Here is a 20308-nt window from a genome sequence, read left to right as displayed (position 1 = left end):
ATCACCGGCTCAGCGGGTGCCCGGTTCTCCCTGCCCCCAGCAGAAAGTGAGTTCCTGGGAGCAGGTCTTTGTTGCAGCCTTGGCCTCACCAGTAACCCAGCCTTTGCTGAATGGATGAGCAGTTCAATACTTATTTCTTGGGGTTAACCTTGACCCTCTTTCTCTTTATAAAACCCTGGAATGAGTAGGCACCCACAACTCCCAAACCCACTCCCCAAGTTCTTCCCTCCTTTTCTGGTTCTTTGATGGTGAGAAAAGGCAGTAGAGACAGAAAGGAAACAGGACAAAAGAGCGCAGGCAAGCGACCCTAAGAACCCAGCTCTGTGGGCGACACCCTCCTCTCCGACAGAGCCGTCCTCCAACCCAACCTCTGGCACCCGAATAGACTCCTACCAGCTCCCAGGCGGCGCTCCAGGCCCGCTGCCTGCAGGCCTGGTGCAGAAACCTCAGGCCCAGGCCCAAGTCTAGGCTGGTCTAGGCGATTCCTTGGCGCGCAAGGGGACTGGAGGGAAAGGCACCTGGCACAGCACATGCTGTCCCCAAGAAGTCGGTGCGGGCGCGGGCAGCCCCTGGGCCGGAGAGGCCAAAGGCAGCTGTGTTCTTTTTTTTTTTTTTTTATTGTTGGGGATTCATTGAGGGTACAATAAGCCAGGTTACATTGATTGCAATTGTTAGGCAATGTCCCTCTTGCAATCATGTCTTGCCCCCGGCAGCCGTGTTCTTGGAGCTAGAGAAAAGACCAGCGCCTGAGGCCCTCAGGATGTAAAGGCTTGTGTGGAGCACCGCTCTAGACAGCGTGGGGGGCATTAAGGATGCAGCACTCTCAGACCCCGCGGCAGCAGAGCAGGGTGCCCACGGGCAGCGGTGCACTCAGGCCCCCAGCGAAAGGCAGGAGACGTGGTGCACGTGGTCCCCAGGACGTGGAAGTGCGTGGAGCATGCGGCCCCGCGGCGATGGACGGTGGGGACTTTCTTTTTTTTTTTTTTTTTTGTAGAGACAGAGTCTCACTTTATGGCCCTCGGGTAGAGTGCTGTGGCGCCACACGGCTCACAGCAACCTCTAACTCTTGGGCTTACGCGATTCTCTTGCCTCAGCCTCCCGAGCAGCTGGGACTACAGGCGCCGCCACAACGCCCGGCTATTTTTTGGTTGCAGTTGAGCCGGGGCCGGGTTTGAACCCGCCACCCTCGGTATATGGGGCCGGCGCCCTACTCACTGAGCCACAGGTGCCACCCGGTGGGGACTTCCAGTACGTGGCACTTGTAGACCCTGGGGCAGCGACGCGAGAGGCCCAGGACCACCGGTGCCCTTGGACGGCCGGTGCAAGCACGTGACATGGCGTGCAACCCCTAGAGGTGGCAACCCCGCTGGGTGCGTGCGGCCCCGGAGCAGCGGGCACGGGACCTCGGAGGCCGGCGCGTGCGAGCGCAGTGGCCGCGGCGCGCAGGTGGGAGGGGAGAGCAGAAGAGGGAGGAGACCGCGATGGCAGGCGAGGGCTTTGCGCGTGCCTCCCGGCCCCGGGCGCGGGAACGTGCTGCACGGAGCACTGCCCCGGCAGGTGTGCCAGAGCCCCGGGATTCGAGGTACAGGACCCCGACTGGGCGTCCGGACGCCGGAGGTCGGTGTCGTTGTTGCCACGGTCCCGCCGCCGCGCTCTCTGCTACCGGCGCATTATCCCCGCCCTGCGCTCAGTCCCCTCCCTTCGTCCCGCCTCCTGCCCGGGCTCCCTCCCTCGGCGGCGGGCGCGTCGCGCTCCCGGCGTACTCGGAGCCCGGCAGGGACCCGGAGGCAGAGACGGGGCGGCCCTGGGTCCGAGTGCGGGAGCTGAGTCAGGCCCGGGGGCCAAAGTTTGGCGGCGACTCTGGGAGGCAGAGCGTGCGCCCCGGGGGGCTTCTAGCCCCCTTTTCGGGTCCTCGCCCGGGACCCGCTGGCAGCCAAGGGGACGGAAGCCGCGGCCCGGCCAACTCCGAGGCGGACGGCGCGACGGGAACTTGAGGTGGGAACTTTGCGTGCTGCAGCCGCACCGGACATTGCCGAGCTGCAGACCGGTCCCCAGCGCCTGCAAACTCGGGCTCGGGGTCAGCCGCACGTGTGCCTGGCCCCGAACTCCCCTGTGGGAGCCTAGAAACCCACCCGGGGAGAGGCTGAGGAGACTGAGGGCCCGGGAGCAGCCGGGAGTGGCGGCGTGGAGTGAGCTCGCCACGGGCCACGCGCGGGTCCAGGGTCCCCGGGGTGCGAAGTGCCAGACGTTCTCTCCCTGATCTGGGCTAAGGGCGCATCCTGGCTGGGCGCGGGGGGAGGGCGGGGGGGTGGAGAGGAGGGCTTCTGGCCACCTCCGGGCGTCCGGAGGGAAGGAGGGTTGGGGATGGGGGCGAGGGTAGGCTTCTGCCACTTGCTCATTCCCTCCTTGGGCACAGAATGGAGAATCCCCACCAGTGGGAATCATTAAGTCACTCATTAACGATGAACATAGCAAACGTTTATTGAGCACGTACTGTGTGCTGGGCGCCTAGGATTCTGAGATGTATTGGAGTCTCTGGGTGGGGAAGGAAAAGAGTTCTTTCATTCATTCATGGATTGGACAGAGATTGCTTGAACACCTACTAGGGGCAGCTCATCAACCAGATACTCAACATTAACCCATTCAGCAAACCCGGACTGAGACTGTGCTGGCGAGAAGGCAGTGAACTAGAGGGACAGGGTATGGGGCAGGATAGGACGGGGATGGGTGGGGGGGGCAGCCTTCCTGCAGTTCACAGAGGAGTAGGGTTTAAGACCTAGGCCCTCCCTTGGAAGGTCACCGCCTGCTGGGGCTGAGGGGGTAACTGTAGCAGTCTGTATGTCCAGGCAGAAGTCCTGAGTTCATCTAACACGTAGGACATTCATTCTAAGGGCGTGGGGGTGGGGAGAGTGGGGGTGGGGGGTGGGGAGGCTGGTATTAGTTCTTGGAAAGGAAGAAAAGGCCTTTTAAAAGCTTCTTAGGGGAAGGCTAGGTGGAGGGAGGAGGTTAAGATCCACCAGTCTAAAATCTCTGATGAATGCAGGCTCCCATCAGTGGGGATTTTTAGTTAAGTTGTCCATTCTGCAAGCATTTTCTTAACCACTTGCTATTCTTAAGCACTTAAAGGGTGGCAGGCACCAAAGTTACCCAGGTGGATGAGAGGAGGGAGACACACGCACAGACACCCCCCTTCACTGACACCCTGAGACAAGTGCAGGGGGAGGTGAGAGGAGGGAGCAGGAACTGGTCTGATTCATTGCAGGGTGGGGGAGCCCCTGCCTCTGAGAATCTGAGCAGAGGTTTATCCACCAGGGTGTATCTGATACCCCAACACGTGACTGCAGAGTCACTATAGGAAGACACACTGGCATCACATCTCCAGGGCAAGTTTTTTGGCACTGCTGGAGACTGGGCCCTGGAGAGGGCGAGAGGCCAGGGCAGGCCTTCTTTCTTGGGTGGGTTTCTCAGGCTCTGCTGGCTCAGAGCTCTCCCTGCAAATCCATCTGCTAGGTGGGGAGGGCTGAAGGGTATGTTTGAAAGACAGGCAAGCCATGGCCCCTGGGGATTGCTCTCATCAGTCGTTTTCTAAGCCAGCCCATTACGGTGGAAAGATGTCTGTCATGGGACATACTCCAAACTCTCAGGGAATTGTGAGTGTGCTGGAAACAAGACAACCTAGGTTCTTCTCCTGAGACTTGAGAACCCAGCCTGCAGGTGCCTGGAGCCTGATGGGGGCAGATCTGGGAGCCACTTTGAATTCTTAGCACCACACTCACAGCTAGGCTCTGGCAAGGGGTGAGGGAAATGCCCCAGGGAAAAGAAGAGCAAAGAGATGTGTCCTGGTTGCAGGAACAAAGGAATTCACCCCCTTGGAGTCCCAGTAGGGTGTCTTGACTGCTTGCCCTTTTTCCACATCCCCTTTCCAAATATGCGATGAATTGACAATGAAGAGTTAACATTGATGTTGCCAGAGGTATACGGGTCTAGAACCCACTCTAGAACCCATGCAGCCCGGAAATGAGTCCTTGGGTGAAAATGGTGGCCAATAAAGCCTCTCTACATAGAATTAATTAAAAAGGAGAAGCAAGGAAGAGTAGCTGTAAGCACTCCATCACTGTTGGCCCTTTTTATGGGCTAGCAGGCTGTATTTGATTAACAAAATCAGAACATAAAGTGAATTTGCTACAAATAGAGTCTGAATTATGCCTAAGATATGCCCTGCTCTGTGGTGAGTCTGCCTCACTCCCACACTTCCCCAGACAGGTGGCAGGTATGACCATGTTCCCCCTCCTGAGGAATCATGTAAGCACTTATCCACCCTCCTGCGGTCCTAAAGCCCCCCCTACTCCCACAAATCTCTGCTGCTTATGCCTGTGTTCCCAAATTTGGGGCTACAAGGAGGCAAATAGAAAATGATCTTCTGTCTTCAGCTCCCAAACACCTCCCAGCAGAAGGCAAATGTACATTTGGTGTTATTTTGCCAGCAGCAGAGTAGGGAGGCTCCAGAGGCAGCCTTTCTTTTTTTATGGAGGTTGGGGGGTGGCGCTAGCATCTTTTCTTACTTGGGGACAGGTGAGGGATAGAGGGAACAGTTCAGCTCCCAGCACATAATCTGCCCAAGGACTTGGGCCACAGCTCACAGAAAGCAGTCCAGGGTGGTTGGATTGTGGCAAGGATGGATGGATGGCAGGTGGCTAAGAAAGACAGATTCCCCACATGGGCACAGCATCTCTCAGAGACCCAGCATGTCAGGACCGGGGCCAGGCTAATGGCTGGCTCCATTTTGATTAACGTTTTAATTGGGGATTAATGCAGCACGAGGGGCCTCTGAGTCAGCCCAGCCAGGAGCCCTAATCCTGACAGATGAAGCCACACTGAGAAATACGACAGGGCATGAGAAGAGCCACATGGAGGGAGCGGGATGGGGTCCCCGAGACACCTGCTCAGAGTTAGAGAGTGACACAGATTGAAATGCGTGGTATGAAGGAAAGAAACTAAAGCCGGAGGAGCTCTGGAAAGAAATGCTTTCCTTTTGGAAAGTTGCCTTGGACGTTGTGCTTCACATATCAACACAAATGTAGTGGTTTAAAGCAACACCAATGTATTATCTAATAGTTCGGGGAGGTCAGAAGTCCAAAATAGGTTTCACCCGGCTGAAATCCAGGTGTGAGCAAAGCCTCTGGGGAAGCACCCATTTCTTGCCTTCTTTACGTTTTAGAGGCTGCCTGCAGCTCCTGGCCCTGAAGCTCTCCAACTTCTGGTTGTCATATCTCCTTCCCAGAGGCCAAAATAGCAAACCAGAGTTTGGCAAAACCAAGGGTTTTGTTGATTTCTTACTCTGTTCTTCTACAAATACAAAATAGGAATAAAGATACTTCCCTGACCAAGGGTAATTACCTACTTTTTTCTATCCCCAAAGACTTTCCAAAAGTTTGTCCATAGAAAATAGGGACTAGTGACCCAGTCCATGGTTCCTAGCAGGTGGCAGAGATAGCCCCACCTCCCCAGGAGCCAGTGATCCCAGGAAGCAGTAAAACACAACTGTCAAAGAGGTTTGGCCTGAGTTTAAACACACTGAGTTTAATTCTGGCTTCATCACTTATCACCAGTCGTGAGTTTTCACTTCTCAAAGCCTCTATTTTCTCATCTGTAGAATGGGGGCATTAATAATGTCTGCCTTTTTAAGGAAGAATGTAGGCTCATGCAATTACAACTCCTAGCACAGCTCCTGGCACTTTGTGAGTGTGCAGTTGAGGGAGGCTGTAACTGTTGCTATTTATAGCACTCTGCACATTTAGTGCTCTCTCTGCATTCCCCCCTCCCACTCAGAAGAGGGACTTCCGGTGAGCTTGAGACAGAAGAACAGAGTCAAGAGAGGCCTAGAACCCTGGGGAGAGAACCAAGAGGGATTGTAGCAGTTGGGCTCAGCGTACAACAGTTTATGGAACCCTTTCATGTCCTTGATGGAATGTGGCCAGGGGGACAGGAGATGGGTGACACTGCTGATCCCTGCAGCACATCTCCGTTCAGCAGATTCTCTTTAAGGGCCCTCTGACTTAGACATGCTTATCCTCATCTTACAGGGGAGGAAGCAGGCTCAGAGAGGCCACTAGCTCAGTGGGCGTGACGGCCTATCATCAGGAGCAGCAGGGACAGCCAGGCAAGCTGGACTTGGATGTCCAATCCCTCCTGCTGCCCCCTCTGGAACCTTACCCTCCAGACCCTGCACCTGCACCCTTAGTCACTGCTGACCTCATGGTGATTACATGGGAACTGCCACTCAGAGCTCCTTATGGTTGAAATGATCACTTGTCTTTATAAATATGTGCTGTGTCCTCAGTCATAGCTTGTCAACATTCTCTTTGTCCCTGAAGGACGGACAAGAAATTGGTCTCCTTTTTTTGAGACAGAGCCTCAAGCTGTTGCCCTGGGTGGAGTGCTGTGGCATCACAGCTCACAGCAACTTCCAACTCCTGAGCTAAGAAATTGAATGGGCAGTATCACTGGATCTCTGGGATCACAAAGGGGAATTAGATCAATGCAGCCCCAATGCAGGAGATTTTTCTTGCAAACCAGGAGGGTTTCCACTCCTTCAATGAAGTGGGACCCACAAAGCCTTCCAGAATCCTGAGGGGATTGAGACATTGGGTGGGGGACTCCCTGCCAAAGCCCCAGCAACTCTTGTGTCTCTACCGCCTGGGGACTTTTCCTCTCTCTCACACTTTGATGGGCAGAAGAATCTGTAGGGATTAAGAAGGTCTAGGGAGGATCCCAGGGATCTGTATCTCCACTGAGCACCCAGGGCAGTTCAGAAGCTTCTGGTTTTGTTGTTCTTGTGAGCTTCATTTTTCTTTGTTAACCTGGGTTAAATCCCAGAGTGGTGGGAACCACACTCTGCTTCCCAGCTTCCTACCTTTCCCATTTTTCTTCTGTGTTCCAGGCCCGGTGCTTCTTGCCACCTTCCATGTGGTTGATACAGATCCTGAAATGTGCTTGAGTCCTTGTAAAATATGTAATGTGTGTGTGTGTTCATTTACATAAATAGCATAGTGCCATAAACTGCTGCTGCCGCTTCTACCCGGCACCATGGCACCATGTTTTTAAGACCTAAATGTGTTGGGCGGCGCCTGTGGCTCAGTTGGTAGGGCGCCGGCCCCATATACCAAGGGTGGCGGGTTCAAGCCCGGCCCCGGCCAAACTGCAACCAAACAATAGCCGGGCGTTGTGGCGGGCACCTGTAGTCCCAGCTACTCGGGAGGCTGAGGCAAGAGAATCGCTTAAGCCCAGGAGTTGGAGGTTGCTGTGAGCTGTGTGAGGCCACGGCACTCTACCCGAGGGCCATAAAGTGAGACTCTGTCTCTACAAAAAAAAAAAAAGACCTAAATGTGTTGCTAAACCTGCATCCAGTTCATTGCTTCTGATTCCTGAGCCATCTGCAGGATTCTGAATTCTGGATCTACCACATCTCACTTATCCACTGCCCAGGGATGGATTGTAGGGGACCTTCTGGCTCCACAAGTAGCACAGGACACCATTCTGACACTTTGTTCCTCTCTTCGATCTGATGCCTTGGAAGCAAACCATGCAGCCAGTGCAAATAATTCGTTATTGGCAATGTCTGCTCCAACCCCTGTGGTCCCAGATTTGGAAAATATACCGGGGAGTGGGATTCCTAGGTCACAGGGCAACAGCGTCCTTCATTTCTCTCGTTACTTCTCAATGGCTTTTCCAGAGGTCTGCACCAGGCTTCACCTCCTCCAGCAACGGGCACTGGGGGTCAGAGATGTTGGGTTCAAATCCCAGTGGATCGGGTCAAAAAGGACACTCAAAAGACAAAAGGTGGACACTCCCACTTTTGGGGGGAAGGTGGATAACAGGGACAGACTCCCTTCATAGCTAATGATGATGTAGCAGGCCTCTGCTTAGGGTTCTGTGTGTCAGCATTGGTGACCACAATCATTTGTGTGTCATCTGTTTGAGTCATCTCCGTAACTCAAAAAGGTAGAAGCTATTCACAGCCGCATTTTACAGATGAAGTCCCTGGGTCTCTGTAGTGAGGTGTGACCTTGCCCAGAGTCATGAGCCAAAAATTTCAAAATCAGTGGGCTCTTCTGCCTCCCCAGTGGGCTGGTGGGCAAGTTGCCCCTCAGACTGGGGTAGGACCAGCTTTTTCTCAACATCCTGTTTCTTGTTGCTCCTGTAACACATTGTCACAAACTGAGTGGCTTACGACAGTCCAAATTTATTACCTTAATGTTCTTGGGTGGGAGGGTGGATTTCCAAATGGGTTTGACTGGACTAAAAGCAGGTGATGGGAAGACTGTGTCCCTTTCTGGAGACCCTGGGGAATCTGTGTCCTCGCCATCACCAGTCTCTGGAGGTGACCTATGCTCCTTGAGTCTGGGCCCTTCCTCCATCTCCAAAGCCATCAGTGGCAATTGAAGTCTTCCCTATGCCACCCTACTGTGACACTCTGCCTCCTGCCTCTCTCCTCTACATATATGGGCCCTGTGGTTCTACTTGGCCTGTCCAGATATCTCTGCAACCTTAATTCCTTCTGTAACTTTCATGCCCCCTTGCCGTATACAGGTCTGACAGTTAAGTTCACAAACTCATCCTAGAAAAAGTGCTAACATACCACACTGCCCTACATTCACCACATAGTCAAGGGAGTATTTTGAAGGTGACATTGGTGATATTCAGCAATAAGGTACGTAGCACTTCTACTAGAATGAATTCTCAAACTTAATTGTCTGACCTCACAGACTAGCCTATTCATAGGTCCAGCAATTAGGGTTAGGATGTGGACATCCAAGGGATGGTAGGGACATAATTCTGCCTACCACATCCCCTTAGTGGTGTCTACCCACACTGGCCACTTAGGCCTGGCGTGGGCACAGCTTTAGTAAGGAAGTGGGTACATGGCCTCAGGTACAAGTGGGGCCCTGCTGCTGAGCCTCGCCAGAACCCTGCTAGCCTGGCCCTTTTGCCTTCACCCACCCGGCCAAATCCAAGCTGCCAAGCGACCCCTCCCCCAACACACACACACACTCATCACATTGGCTTTAGTGGTCTGACACCATCCCTGGGAGATGCCCATCCTTCCCACTGCCCTTGACTTTGCAGTATCTTCTCCATCCAGGAACGGCTTCCTATGACTCAGGGTTCACCATAGCACCACCTCTGTGTTGCCTCAATGAATGGTACCCTGGAATCCTGATTATCCTTGTTCCCTGTCCCCTCTCATCACATGACATCTGTGAGCAAGTCCTGAGTGCTGCTTCTCCCAAAGTTCCTCCGAAAGCCCTCCCGTCCTCCAGTGCCCCCACTGGTACAGGCCCTGGTCACCTCTCCAGCATGGCTATAGTAGCTTCCAGCAAAACTCTCCTTATCATGACCCACTGGAGGCCCTGCTTCGCCAGCCCCTGCCACCCTCCCAAGTGCATCTTCTGCTTTCCCTGGCTCACACACACTGCCTTCTGTTTGGTCTTTGACCATGCAAACCCACCCAATGTCAGGGAGCAGACTCTTGCCATTTCCTTTGCCTGAGAAACCCTCCCCCAGATCATCATGCACTGGCCCCTGTCCATCCTTGCGGTCAGCCCCACACCTCCTCCTGCAAAGACCCTACCAGCTAATGTTGCCCCTGCCCCACGATAATCATTCCCCATCTGTCACCTTGCTCTCTTTACATCACCATAGCCTGAAATGACTCATGTCTCCCCCACTAGAATGTCCCCTCCATCAGGGCAGGGGGCGTGGGGTCCCTCTCACTTTGTGCCATGGATCCAGAAACTAGCACAGAGCCTGACGTGTGGTGAGTGTTCAGTAACTACTGAGGAAATGAATGAATTAATGCAACCTTGGGATGTCTCATCCTCATCAGTGCACCCTGTCCTCAAGTGCCTTCCTCTTCCCAAGCATCCACAGACCCTCAGAGGTGAAATCACTGAAACTTGCCATGCTCTATAACTGACAGACCTCACACTGCAGAGAAATTAAAATTTACAGATTTTTTGCGAGGGTGTCAGGCTAGGAGAGAAGCAGCATTATTTTTCAGAAGCACAGACTTGGGGGCCTGTTGGATTTATGAGTTCAAGGACCTAAGGATACTAAGCCAGTGCCCTCATACTCATCAAAGTGGATATCACCAAGACAAGAGGCCCAGAGATGTGGCCAGTCCTCAGGCAGCAGGCTGCAGCATCGGGCTCTCCCCAGGCAACTCTGGCTTCAAGAGGAGGGTGCTTGCAAGGTTCATCACTTTGGGTGTACAAAAAGCCTCTGTGCACTTAACACTCTGCTGAAACAGGATGACCTGCCACTCAGGAAACTCACAAGGGGACAGGGAGTGAGGGGAAGAAACAAGGAATCACTGACTGGGAGTTGAAAGAAGAAATTCCTAAAGAGAAGAGGTGATTATAGCCACGTGGGTTCACAAAAGCCCTCCAGGGTTTGCAGGAGCAGAGAAATTGTTCCTTTGTCTCCCTCACGATTCTTGCCAAACAGAATGTCACTTTTTCTCTTGTCTTTGGTGGCAAAGATTAAGCAGCAGAGCTGAAAAGCAATATTGCTCAGCAGAATGCCTGAAAGGGATTATTCCCACGCCTCTAAGGGAGCCTGGCAGGCTTTGCCTGAGGAGATGGGTTCCAATTTTAGGTGAAGTTAAAAACACTCTAACAGGCTAAAATCAAGTCATTGTTATTTCAAACATAGGTGTACCCTCGTTTTCCCAAACCTGATCTGCAAAGCTGTAGCTTTGCCCGAAGATAAGTGAATGGAGGAATCCCAGGCTGGTGGAAAGCAAGTCCATTGTGAAGTGCCCCTTGTGAGTGTGGAACCCACTCCAGTGCCTCCTAAAGCACTTTCTCATCCAGATAGGGGTGCATATGAGCATGTGTGTTTTCCATGAACATGTCCATAGCATCCACTGATGCTCAGGTATTGGAAATAGGTTTCCATCTGGATTTGATACTTTGCGAGTATCATCTGCTTCCACTGGGGATTGGGCTGAGGGGAGGGATGGTGATTTTAAAAAAGCAAAGTATTAATATTCTTACTACTTTTCCTATGCATCAGCTTAATTCTGGAGCGCTCTGTTGCTGTAATCCAGGGGTCTTAAACTCAAATGCTTCTAGGGGACCGGAAAGGAAATAAGCATGAGTAAAGGACAGTGGGTGTTAGGAAGGCAATAGGGAAGGGTGAGGGCTGTGGTGGAGTGGAGCATGCTTACACCACTAAAGAGGACAGCCATTTCTCAGTTGGAATTTGGGCCAAGTGTTGCCAGATATCCTGATTTTTCAAGAGAAGCCAAGAATATGGATTTTTACATGAAATTTCTCAATGTTCAAAAAATTCTCCAACTAGAATATTTGTGAGCCAAATTCAGTCCATGAGCTGGTAATGAACAAGCAATCTCATTCTCGCAGTGCAAACCCTGAGCTTTGAGGGTTGAGAGGGAAGGAGTCCATGCACGCTGACATTGTGACCTCACTTTCCCAGAAGTGCTCTCCTCGCCTTGGTCTCATCAATGGGGAATGTATTCATTCAGCAGGCACTTTAATGAGCTCTTCCACTGCTGGGCCCAGGGGGTCAGAGATGAATAAAGCATGTTCCCCCAGGGAGCAAGCAGCTGAAGGAAGAGCCAGGTTCTGCACAGAGAATTCTGAAACTGGGTGGGAAGTGTTATGAAGACAAATGCACTAGTTGTAGGATTTAGCCCAAAGAGGTAAGGAGGGGCCCTGTCACACTTGGAGAGCCTGGCTGTCCAGTTTGCCTCTATGTCCCCAAGGTGATGTTTACTGGCACATCGCCTGACCATCGTGAATTTCCTCGTTGGAAATGGCATCTGTTTTCCATTTATGAAAATAATGTAAGGTATCCCTTTAAGATAAGTACTAATAGCAATAATAGACAACAATTACTGAGTATGCCTGGAGAATATTTAGGAGATTAAAAATATAGTTATCTAACTCATTAGTTTTTTTAAAAGAACTGTTGAATACCTACTATGTGCTGGGCACTGCCTTAACTGTTCTTATGTGGGTAAATCTTTCCGTCCTCTCAGTAGTCCTGTGAGGTAGGTCACATGGTTGTACCCATTTTACAGATGAAGACAATGAAACACATCAGGGTTGAGTAATGGGCCCAGGCTGTGTGGCTCAAAAGTCTGTGTTTATAACCAGCATTATGGACATTCGGGGCCAGATAATTCTCCATTGTAGGGGGCTGTCCTGTGCATTGTAGGACACACACCTCGTAGCAACATCCTGGGCTCTACCTACCAGATGCCAGTAGCATCTTAATCATAACCTTCAAAAATGCCTTCAGGCATTGCCACATGTCCCCTGAGGGATAAAAGCAGCCCTGGTTGAGAACTCTTAAGACTACACTAAACTGCCTTTCCCAACTAAAAAACTACCCCAAAATGTGGTTAATTTAAAATAATTGTGTTGAGTTAGTGACAATACAGGTTGCAGGACAGTCCATTAAGATGTCAGCTGTCTCAATCAATGTAACCTGGCTTATTGTACCCTCAATGAATCCCCAACAATAAAAAAAAAAAAAAAGATGTCAGCTGTCTGCAGCTTGGGGCCTTCCCAGTCCATGTGCTGTGACCCAGTACTTCAAGGGGGTGCCCAGGACACTTTTATAGCCCAGCGAGGTAGATAAATTGGGAAGGTTAGAAGATGCCAATTGATACTGTTGCTACTTCACTACTAAGTCAGTGTCTTAGCTCAGGCCGAGTGGCTTAGCTAGCATACATCTATTTCTCCCAGTCCTGGAGACTGGAGAGCAGGTGCCCCGGGTTCAAGCCAGGCCTCTTCTCTAGGCTGCAGCCTGCCCAGGTGTGGCAGTGTCCCCACGTGGGGGAGAGAGCGCCTGGTGTCCCCCTCCTTATAAGAACAGGAATCCCACCATGGGGGCTGCACTCTCAAACCCCATCTAAATCTTAGCACCTCCCAAAGCCCCCTTCTCCTAACACCATCACATGGGGGTGCGGATTTCCCCCTCCAAGTGTGGGGAGAACATATCGTGAAGATCTGCGGGAGCGCGTTATGGGTGAGGAGGTGGAGCTCGGGAGTCACTGAGGGTCTTTCCTCCCTTCTCCCCCCAGGCCCGAGAGATATGTGAAGGCCCAAAATGACCCTCTTACCGGGAGACAATTCCGACTATGACTACAGCGCGCTGAGCTGCACCTCGGACGCCTCCTTCCACCCCAGCTTCTTCGCGCAGCGCCAGCCCCTCAAGGGCGTCTTCTACCGCCGGGCGCAGCGGCTGCGGCCGCAGGACCAGCCCCGCCAGGGCGGCCAGGCCGAGGACCGCAGGCGCCAGATCATCATCAACGTGGGCGGCAGCAAGTACTCGCTGCCCTGGACCACGCTGGACGAGTTCCCGCTGACGCGGCTGGGCCAGCTCAAGGCCTGCACCAACTTCGACGACATCCTCAACGTGTGCGATGACTACGATGTGACCTGCAACGAGTTCTTCTTCGACCGCAACCCGGGCGCCTTCGGCACCATCCTGACCTTCCTGCGGGCCGGCAAGCTGCGGCTGCTGCGCGAGATGTGCGCCCTGTCCTTCCAGGAGGAGCTGCTGTACTGGGGCATCGCCGAGGACCACCTGGACGGCTGCTGCAAGCGCCGCTACCTGCAGAAGATGGAGGAGTTCGCCGAGATGGTGGAGCGGGAGGAGGAGGAGGACGCGCTGGACAGCGAGGGCCGCGACAGCGACCACCCCGCCGAGGGCGAGGGCCGCCTGGGCCGCTGCATGCGTAGACTGCGCGACATGGTGGAGCGGCCGCACTCGGGGCTGCCGGGCAAGGTGTTTGCCTGCCTGTCGGTGCTGTTCGTCACTGTCACCGCTGTGAACCTCTCGGTCAGCACCTTGCCCAGCCTGAGGGAGGAGGAGGAGCAGGTAAGAGCCCACGGCAGTGAGGGAGATGACAGAGCAGTCTGCTGGACCCCCCTGTACATCCTGCAACCCACCCATTGTCACCTCCTCCAAGAAGCCTTCCTTGACTGCACCCTGGCTGAAATGCATCCCCAGTCCCTCTTGACGTCATGCTATGTGACAGCGCGTTTGCATGTGCCTCCAACTCCCTGTTAATACGTGAGCACCGTAGGGTTGATGGCCACGCCTGTCCTGGTCCCCACTGAGTCTCTCACCCCCACCCCCAGTCTAGAACAACATCCAGCACAGCTGGGGCACTCAGCCACTATTATCGAATGAGCAAATGAATGAATAGAATAAATGAATAATGTGATTTATGATGCGTCTGGCCCTGAGCTAAGCATGTTATTATACATCCATCATCAAAATTTATCTCAGCACTAGAGTCCTTTCTCAGACCTCTTAATCCCTTGTATCATAATAGCCCAGACACATTTTCTGTGTCCTGAAAATAATTTTTGATAGGCATGTGTGTGTGCATGTCCTTGTATTAAGTAAGAGAATGAGTGTAAGGCACTGACCCCAGGGCCTGACACAGGATATGAGCTTTATCCCAAGGGCTCCCACTTTCTAGAGCAGGCTGCACACCTGCCTGTGTCTCATGTCTCTGCAAATCCTCTAGCAGCCCTGTGGGTGGCCTGTCCTTACACCCACCTGACACTTGAGGACATCGAGTGAGAGCTGCTTACCCAAACCCAGGTGCAACAGAGTCCAAAGTCTGTGTTCTTAATACACGGACTGCCACACTAAAAAAAAACAAACTTTTTTTTTCTTGGAGCCACATGTTTTATTGCAAAAATAGAACAAAAACTTTGAAATCAAAATGATCCTAAAATTTACATCAATAAAAAAGTAATATAAAAGGCGGTGCCTGTGGCTCAAAGGAGTAGGGCCCTGGCCCCATATGCCGTAGGTGGTGGGTTCAAACCCAGCCCCGGCCAAAAACAGCGGAAAAAAAAAGTAATATAAGAACTTGAAAATTAGTACTGTAAAAATGACTGTGAGAAATGGAAAAATAGTTCATAACTCATATGGCAGTTGGTGTGTTAAACATGGAACTGTGGGTCCCACATGGCAGCCTGGGGTCGTGATGTAGCCCCCCAGAAGTTATGTGATTGGCTCACACAGAATTTCCCCCAAATTTGACTTGTTCATATATAAAAGTAAGGTGTTTTTCATATAAAAATTTAAAGTCCCAGGTCCTCTTAAAAACTACGAGGTCAGCTGGGCACAGTGGCTCACACCTGTAATCCTAGCACTCTGAGAGCCTGAAGCAGGAGGATTGCTTGAGCTCAAGAGTTCAAGATCAGCCTGAGTAAGAGCAAGACCCCATCTCTACTTAACATAGAAAAATTAGTCAGGCATGGTGGTGCATATCTATAGTCCCAGCTACATGGGAGGTAAGACAGGAGGATGGCTTAAGCCCAGGAGTTTGAGATTGCAGCAAGCTATGATGACACCCATTGCACTCTACCTGGGGTTACTGAGTAAGACTCTGTCTCAAAACAATCAAATAATAACAAACAAACAAAAGAAACCTATGAGGTTGCCATCTCCCCCACCCCTAGCTGGCATTCCTACATGGCAGGTCTTGGTGGGAGCTGAGTATGTATGTAGGGGGGGTCCCAGTTCAGCTTCCTTATGTATCACACCATGGCTCTTAGAGTTGGTGACCCCTTTGATACGTGTGGGGATTCTGGAGCAAGTTTTAGAAAGACCAGAAAGTCTTACATAGGTACAAATTGCATAGGCACTGGAGAAATAAGTATAGGTATGATGTGAACATAAATATGCCAACCAGCATTTATGGAGCACTGACTGTGTGCACAGCATGCAGCAAATGCTTCTCACATACTCTCTGGTTTAACCTTAGAAGTACTCAGCATGCATGTATTTTCCCACATGCATGTATCATGGACGACATAGCAATAGCCGTGACATCTATAATCCATAGAAGGTTGCTGGCATTTCTAGTAAGTATTGAATTTTCAAAACAGGTATTAACAAAACAGCATTCAACTAGTAAAATTTACTCTTTTTTTTTTAAAGTAAGTGTCGCCCTGGGCAGAGTGCCATGGCGTCACAGTTCACAGCAACCTCAAACTCTTGGGCTCAAACGATTCTCTTGCCTCAGCCTCCTAAGTAGCTTGGGACTATAGGTACCCGCTACAACACCCGGCTATTTTTTTTGTTGTGGTTGTCATTGTTGTTTAGGAAACCTGGGCCCGGTTCGAACCCACCTGCCCCAGTGTATGTAGCTGGCACCCTATCCACTGAACTACAGGCACCCAGCCATAAAATTTACTTTTTTTTTTTGCAGTTTTTGGCCCGGGCCAGGTTTGAACCTACCACCTCTGGTATATTGGGGCTAGAGCCCTATCCTTTGAGCCACAGGTGCCACCCAGTAAAATTTACTTTTGATAAGCATTAGGATAAGGATGAAGAGGTCAGGGCTAAAGACAGACACCCTGAATTTGGATTCCAGTGAGTCCACTCTACCTGTGTTCCTGTAGGACACAGACTCACCTCTGTGTACCTAAGTTTTCTCACCTGTCCAGAGGAGCTATGAACAGGCCCACCTCACAGTGTCATGAGAATTCAGGGAGCCCATGAGAAGTGATTGGGAGAGACGTAACATTAGCATGCAGGGAGTGCTAACTCTAAAGATTTATATTCACCTATCAGAAAGAAAAAGAAAAAAGAATGTGCTGACCATTTTGAGACCTGTCTGGAAGTCCTGGTACTTAGTATAGATTTCTTCCCAGCCTTGATGTCTAGGATCCTGATCGGGGAAATACTAATAAAGCTACTGTCGTATTCTAATTCTGATACTTACTTTAAAAAAAAAAATACCTGGCCTTTTTTGTGACTCAGTGAAAATGCTCTTCTTCAACTTTCATTCTGGGGTTGGGGATTCACTGTGAGACTCACTGTTTCACTGGCTCCTTGTGCACATATGTGAGTGCCAGCTGTATGCAGGCACTACAAGGGAGGCAGAGTGACCAGGATAAGTAGCCCAACCTCAAGGAGCTTCAGATCTATGGGGTGTGAGTAACACCCCCCATGACCATAAGTTTGAGGCACAAGCCCAGGGGGCTCTGTGTGAGAGGCCCACCCACACTGCTGGGGCTCCTTACAGGGGGCACACCTAGGAAAGCTTCCCAGAAAAGGAGACTTCCCATCCCAGAGGTTTGAGACCTTAGAGCCCCAACAAGTCTGAGCTCACACCTCCAGCCTCATATTCCTAGAGAGAAAATATTCGACTGGGACTCGGAGAACTCAGCTGTGCTCAGGCACCTACAAGATGCCCCAGGTTAGAGCCAGTTTTGCCTTTGCCCTCTGCCAAAGGCCCAGTTCGAAGACCATAGAGACAAGCTGCCTGCATGCCAGATTCATTGTGAAGATGTGTTTTAGTGTTTTAGTTTTCTTTGGATTGAATTATCATCATCACTTAAGTCACAATTTTATCTGTTTAACCAACAATGATCGCCAACTTTTATGACCAGGAGATTTCACATAAAACTGCACATTTCCAGCTCCTCTTGAAAGCTTCAATGAGGCAGCCTGAGCCTAAATTTTCCTGGGGCAGTGACAGGGGCACTGAGCAAGACCGCTGAGCTCCCTGAGGGCCCAGCCCCACCTGGCCCATTGCCCCTGTTTCCTCTGTGTGCCTGTCCCCTGCTGACCTTTGCGTTTGCACATTCCCTACACCCCAGCCCAGTGTTCTTTTCACTCCCCTAAACAACTGTGCATTGACCACCTGCCATGTGCTAGGCCTTCCTAGGCACTGGAGGTCCAGGCAGTGAACCACTAGTACACACCAACTGCCCTGCCCCATGGGGGCTGTCTCTGCCGGGATGGCTGGGGTGGGTTATGGATGCAGGCAATAAACATGACAAATAGTTAACTTACAACACGTATGGAAAAGTGATGATGGCTATGAAGAAAGTTGGGTAAGGGGAGATTTTAAAGAGGGGGTCATAATAGGCGTTTCTGAAAAATGTTGATTGAAGCACAGCTGGGAAAGGCAAGGGCAGGAGCGTGTGTGTGTTTCGGGGTGTGTATTTGGGGAGAAGGGATCCACAGTGGAATCAGAAAGTCGCCTCTAGGCTGGGGGTCAGCCCAGGTGTTAGAGGAGTGAAGAAGGGGTCTGTGAGGCTGGAGTGGACAAATGGATGGACAAATGGACAGCCCATGTGCAGTCCCGGGAGGACTTTGGCTATTCCTTGAGGTCTGTCAGTAGCTGTGGAGGGTGCACAGCAGGAGGGGATCCCTCTGGCTGTGTATGGAAGATGAACTGCAGGGACGAAGGCGCCAAGGGCAGAGGTGACTGCAGCTGCCCAGATGGGGGGATGGCAGCCAGACCAGGTAGGGGCAGTGGACAGAGAGAGATCAAATCAAGGTTTGATTTCTTGCCTTGTTTTCAATGAAGAGCTAATGAGAGCTCCTGAGGATTCCACATGAGGTCTCAGAGAGAGGTGAAAGGGGGAGGGCCCATCTCTAGTCCTGAGCAACTGGAAGGTGGGATTGCTAATAGTTGGGGTGGGGGTGGGTGTGTGAAGAGCTGGAGGAGGCAGGAGAAGCCAGGAGCCCAGTGTGGACCTGTCTGTCACCCAGGCAGGATCATCAGGAAGGAGGCCAGTGGGGTCTGGAGTTCCGCAGAAGTCTGGGCTGGAGAGGCAAGGAGTGGCCAAAGTAGAGATGGCGCTTGCAGCCCCAGCCCTGGGAGTGCTCACAACCAGGGGGAGGACCCAGGGCGACCCGATGTGGAGAGACAGATGAGTAAGCTGCCCGGTCCCCCAGGGCAGCACATCCATGCTGCTTCCCTGGTGGGCCTGCTGACCTCTCCCTTGCCGTCCCCTCTCTCCCAGGGCCAGTGTTCCCAGATGTGCCACAACGTCTTCATCGTGGAGTCGGTGTGTGTGGGCTGGTTCTCGCTGGAGTTCCTCCTGCGGCTCATCCAGGCGCCCAGCAAGTTCTCCTTCCTGCGGAGCCCGCTCACGCTGATCGACCTGGTGGCCATCCTGCCCTACTACATCACCCTGCTGGTGGACGGCGCCGCCGCGGGCCGCCGCAAGCCCGGCGCGGGCAACAGCTACCTGGACAAGGTGGGGCTGGTGCTGCGCGTGCTGCGCGCGCTGCGCATCCTGTACGTGATGCGCCTGGCGCGCCACTCGCTGGGGCTGCAGACGCTGGGGCTCACGGCCCGCCGCTGCACCCGCGAGTTCGGGCTCCTGCTGCTCTTCCTCTGCGTGGCCATCGCCCTCTTCGCGCCCCTCCTCTACGTCATCGAGAACGAGATGGCCGACAGCCCCGAGTTCACCAGTATCCCCGCCTGCTACTGGTGGGCCGTCATCACCATGACCACTGTGGGCTACGGGGACATGGTCCCCAGGAGCACCCCGGGCCAGGTGGTGGCGCTGAGCAGCATCCTGAGCGGCATCCTGCTCATGGCCTTTCCCGTCACCTCCATCTTCCACACCTTCTCCCGCTCCTACCTGGAGCTCAAGCAGGAGCAGGAGCGGGTGATGTTCCGGAGGGCCCAGTTCCTCATCAAAACCAAGTCGCAGCTGAGCAGCATGTCCCAGGACAGTGACATCTTGTTCGGAAGTGCCTCCTCGGACACCAGGGACAACTGAAGCCAGAGGACGCCCCTACCCTGCCAACCATCTGCGGCTTGAAGCTGTTGCCGTCCGCTGCAGAAGCCTCCTCGGGGACGTGCCACTTCTGAGGCCAGCCTTGGCCTAGGCCCGACTGGAACCATACCCCCGGAAGGACATCCCAAACAATAGGCCAGTCGCGCCTGGTCCAGAAGAGAAACAGCTGCACCCTGAGCCCAGCCCTGCCCCCTGGCTGCTGTTTCCTTCAACCAGGAGATGGCTTGTTCTTCCTGCCATGTAAATAGTGTGCCCGGCAAAGACGTGCTTTCAGGGTCTGCTTGGGGGGGAAATACAAACAGCAGCAACCACACGTCTGTCTTTAATGTGGATCACGTGCGAGGGGACTTCCGGGGGTCTCTTAAAAGAAGGAGCTGCGCTCCCCTGCAGCGCCAGCAGCCTCCGTCCTCTTTCCTTGGGTTGTTCAGGCCCTGAGGGGCCCAAGTGGGGTTGGAGGAAGAGACAGCAGAGACACTTAGCAAAACGCCCTCTCTCCTTTCTCTTCGGTTCCCCACACCTCTGGGCCTTTCTTTCTCTCTTTTCCCTTTTTTCTTGTCTCCCATCTTCTGTTCTCCCTCTTTGACATCTTAGGGTCCATTTCTCAGATTTTCCCCCAAGGTACCTCTAACAGTTGAAAGGATGCTCAGGAGCCTGATTACAGAGGTGCAATAGCTTCGTTTTATCTCTAAAAAATTCTGAGT

The 20308-nt window shown here is 52.5% G+C and overlaps 1 protein-coding gene across 1 annotated transcript; it reads left to right on the top strand.

Annotated features, from left to right (window-relative positions):
• Positions 1–1728: 1728 nt before the first annotated feature.
• KCNG1 (potassium voltage-gated channel modifier subfamily G member 1) lies at positions 1729–19892 on the top strand. Its single transcript, XM_053574760.1, has 3 exons — positions 1729–1995; positions 13115–13914; positions 18822–19892. The coding sequence occupies exons 2-3, from the start codon at positions 13141–13143 to the stop codon at positions 19587–19589; spliced, it is 1542 nt and encodes a 513-aa protein (XP_053430735.1). The 5' UTR covers positions 1729–1995; positions 13115–13140; the 3' UTR covers positions 19590–19892.
• Positions 19893–20308: the final 416 nt, after the last annotated feature.

The sequence above is a fragment of the Nycticebus coucang genome, chromosome 21 (assembly GCF_027406575.1).
Source record: "Nycticebus coucang isolate mNycCou1 chromosome 21, mNycCou1.pri, whole genome shotgun sequence".
NCBI classification, from domain to species: Eukaryota; Metazoa; Chordata; class Mammalia; order Primates; family Lorisidae; genus Nycticebus; species Nycticebus coucang.
The sequence above is the reverse complement of the archived record's forward strand: the minus strand, read 5'-3'. Positions and strand labels throughout refer to the sequence as shown.

Bases quoted from the DNA above. Each gene is read 5' to 3' on its own strand.
- KCNG1 (XM_053574760.1), top strand. From the start codon at position 13,141: ATGACCCTCTTACCGGGAGACAATTCCGACTATGACTACAGCGCGCTG. The intron at 13,915-18,821 runs GTAAGAGCCCAC...CCTCTCTCCCAG, and splicing joins TGAGGGAGGAGGAGGAGCAG to GGCCAGTGTTCCCAGATGTG.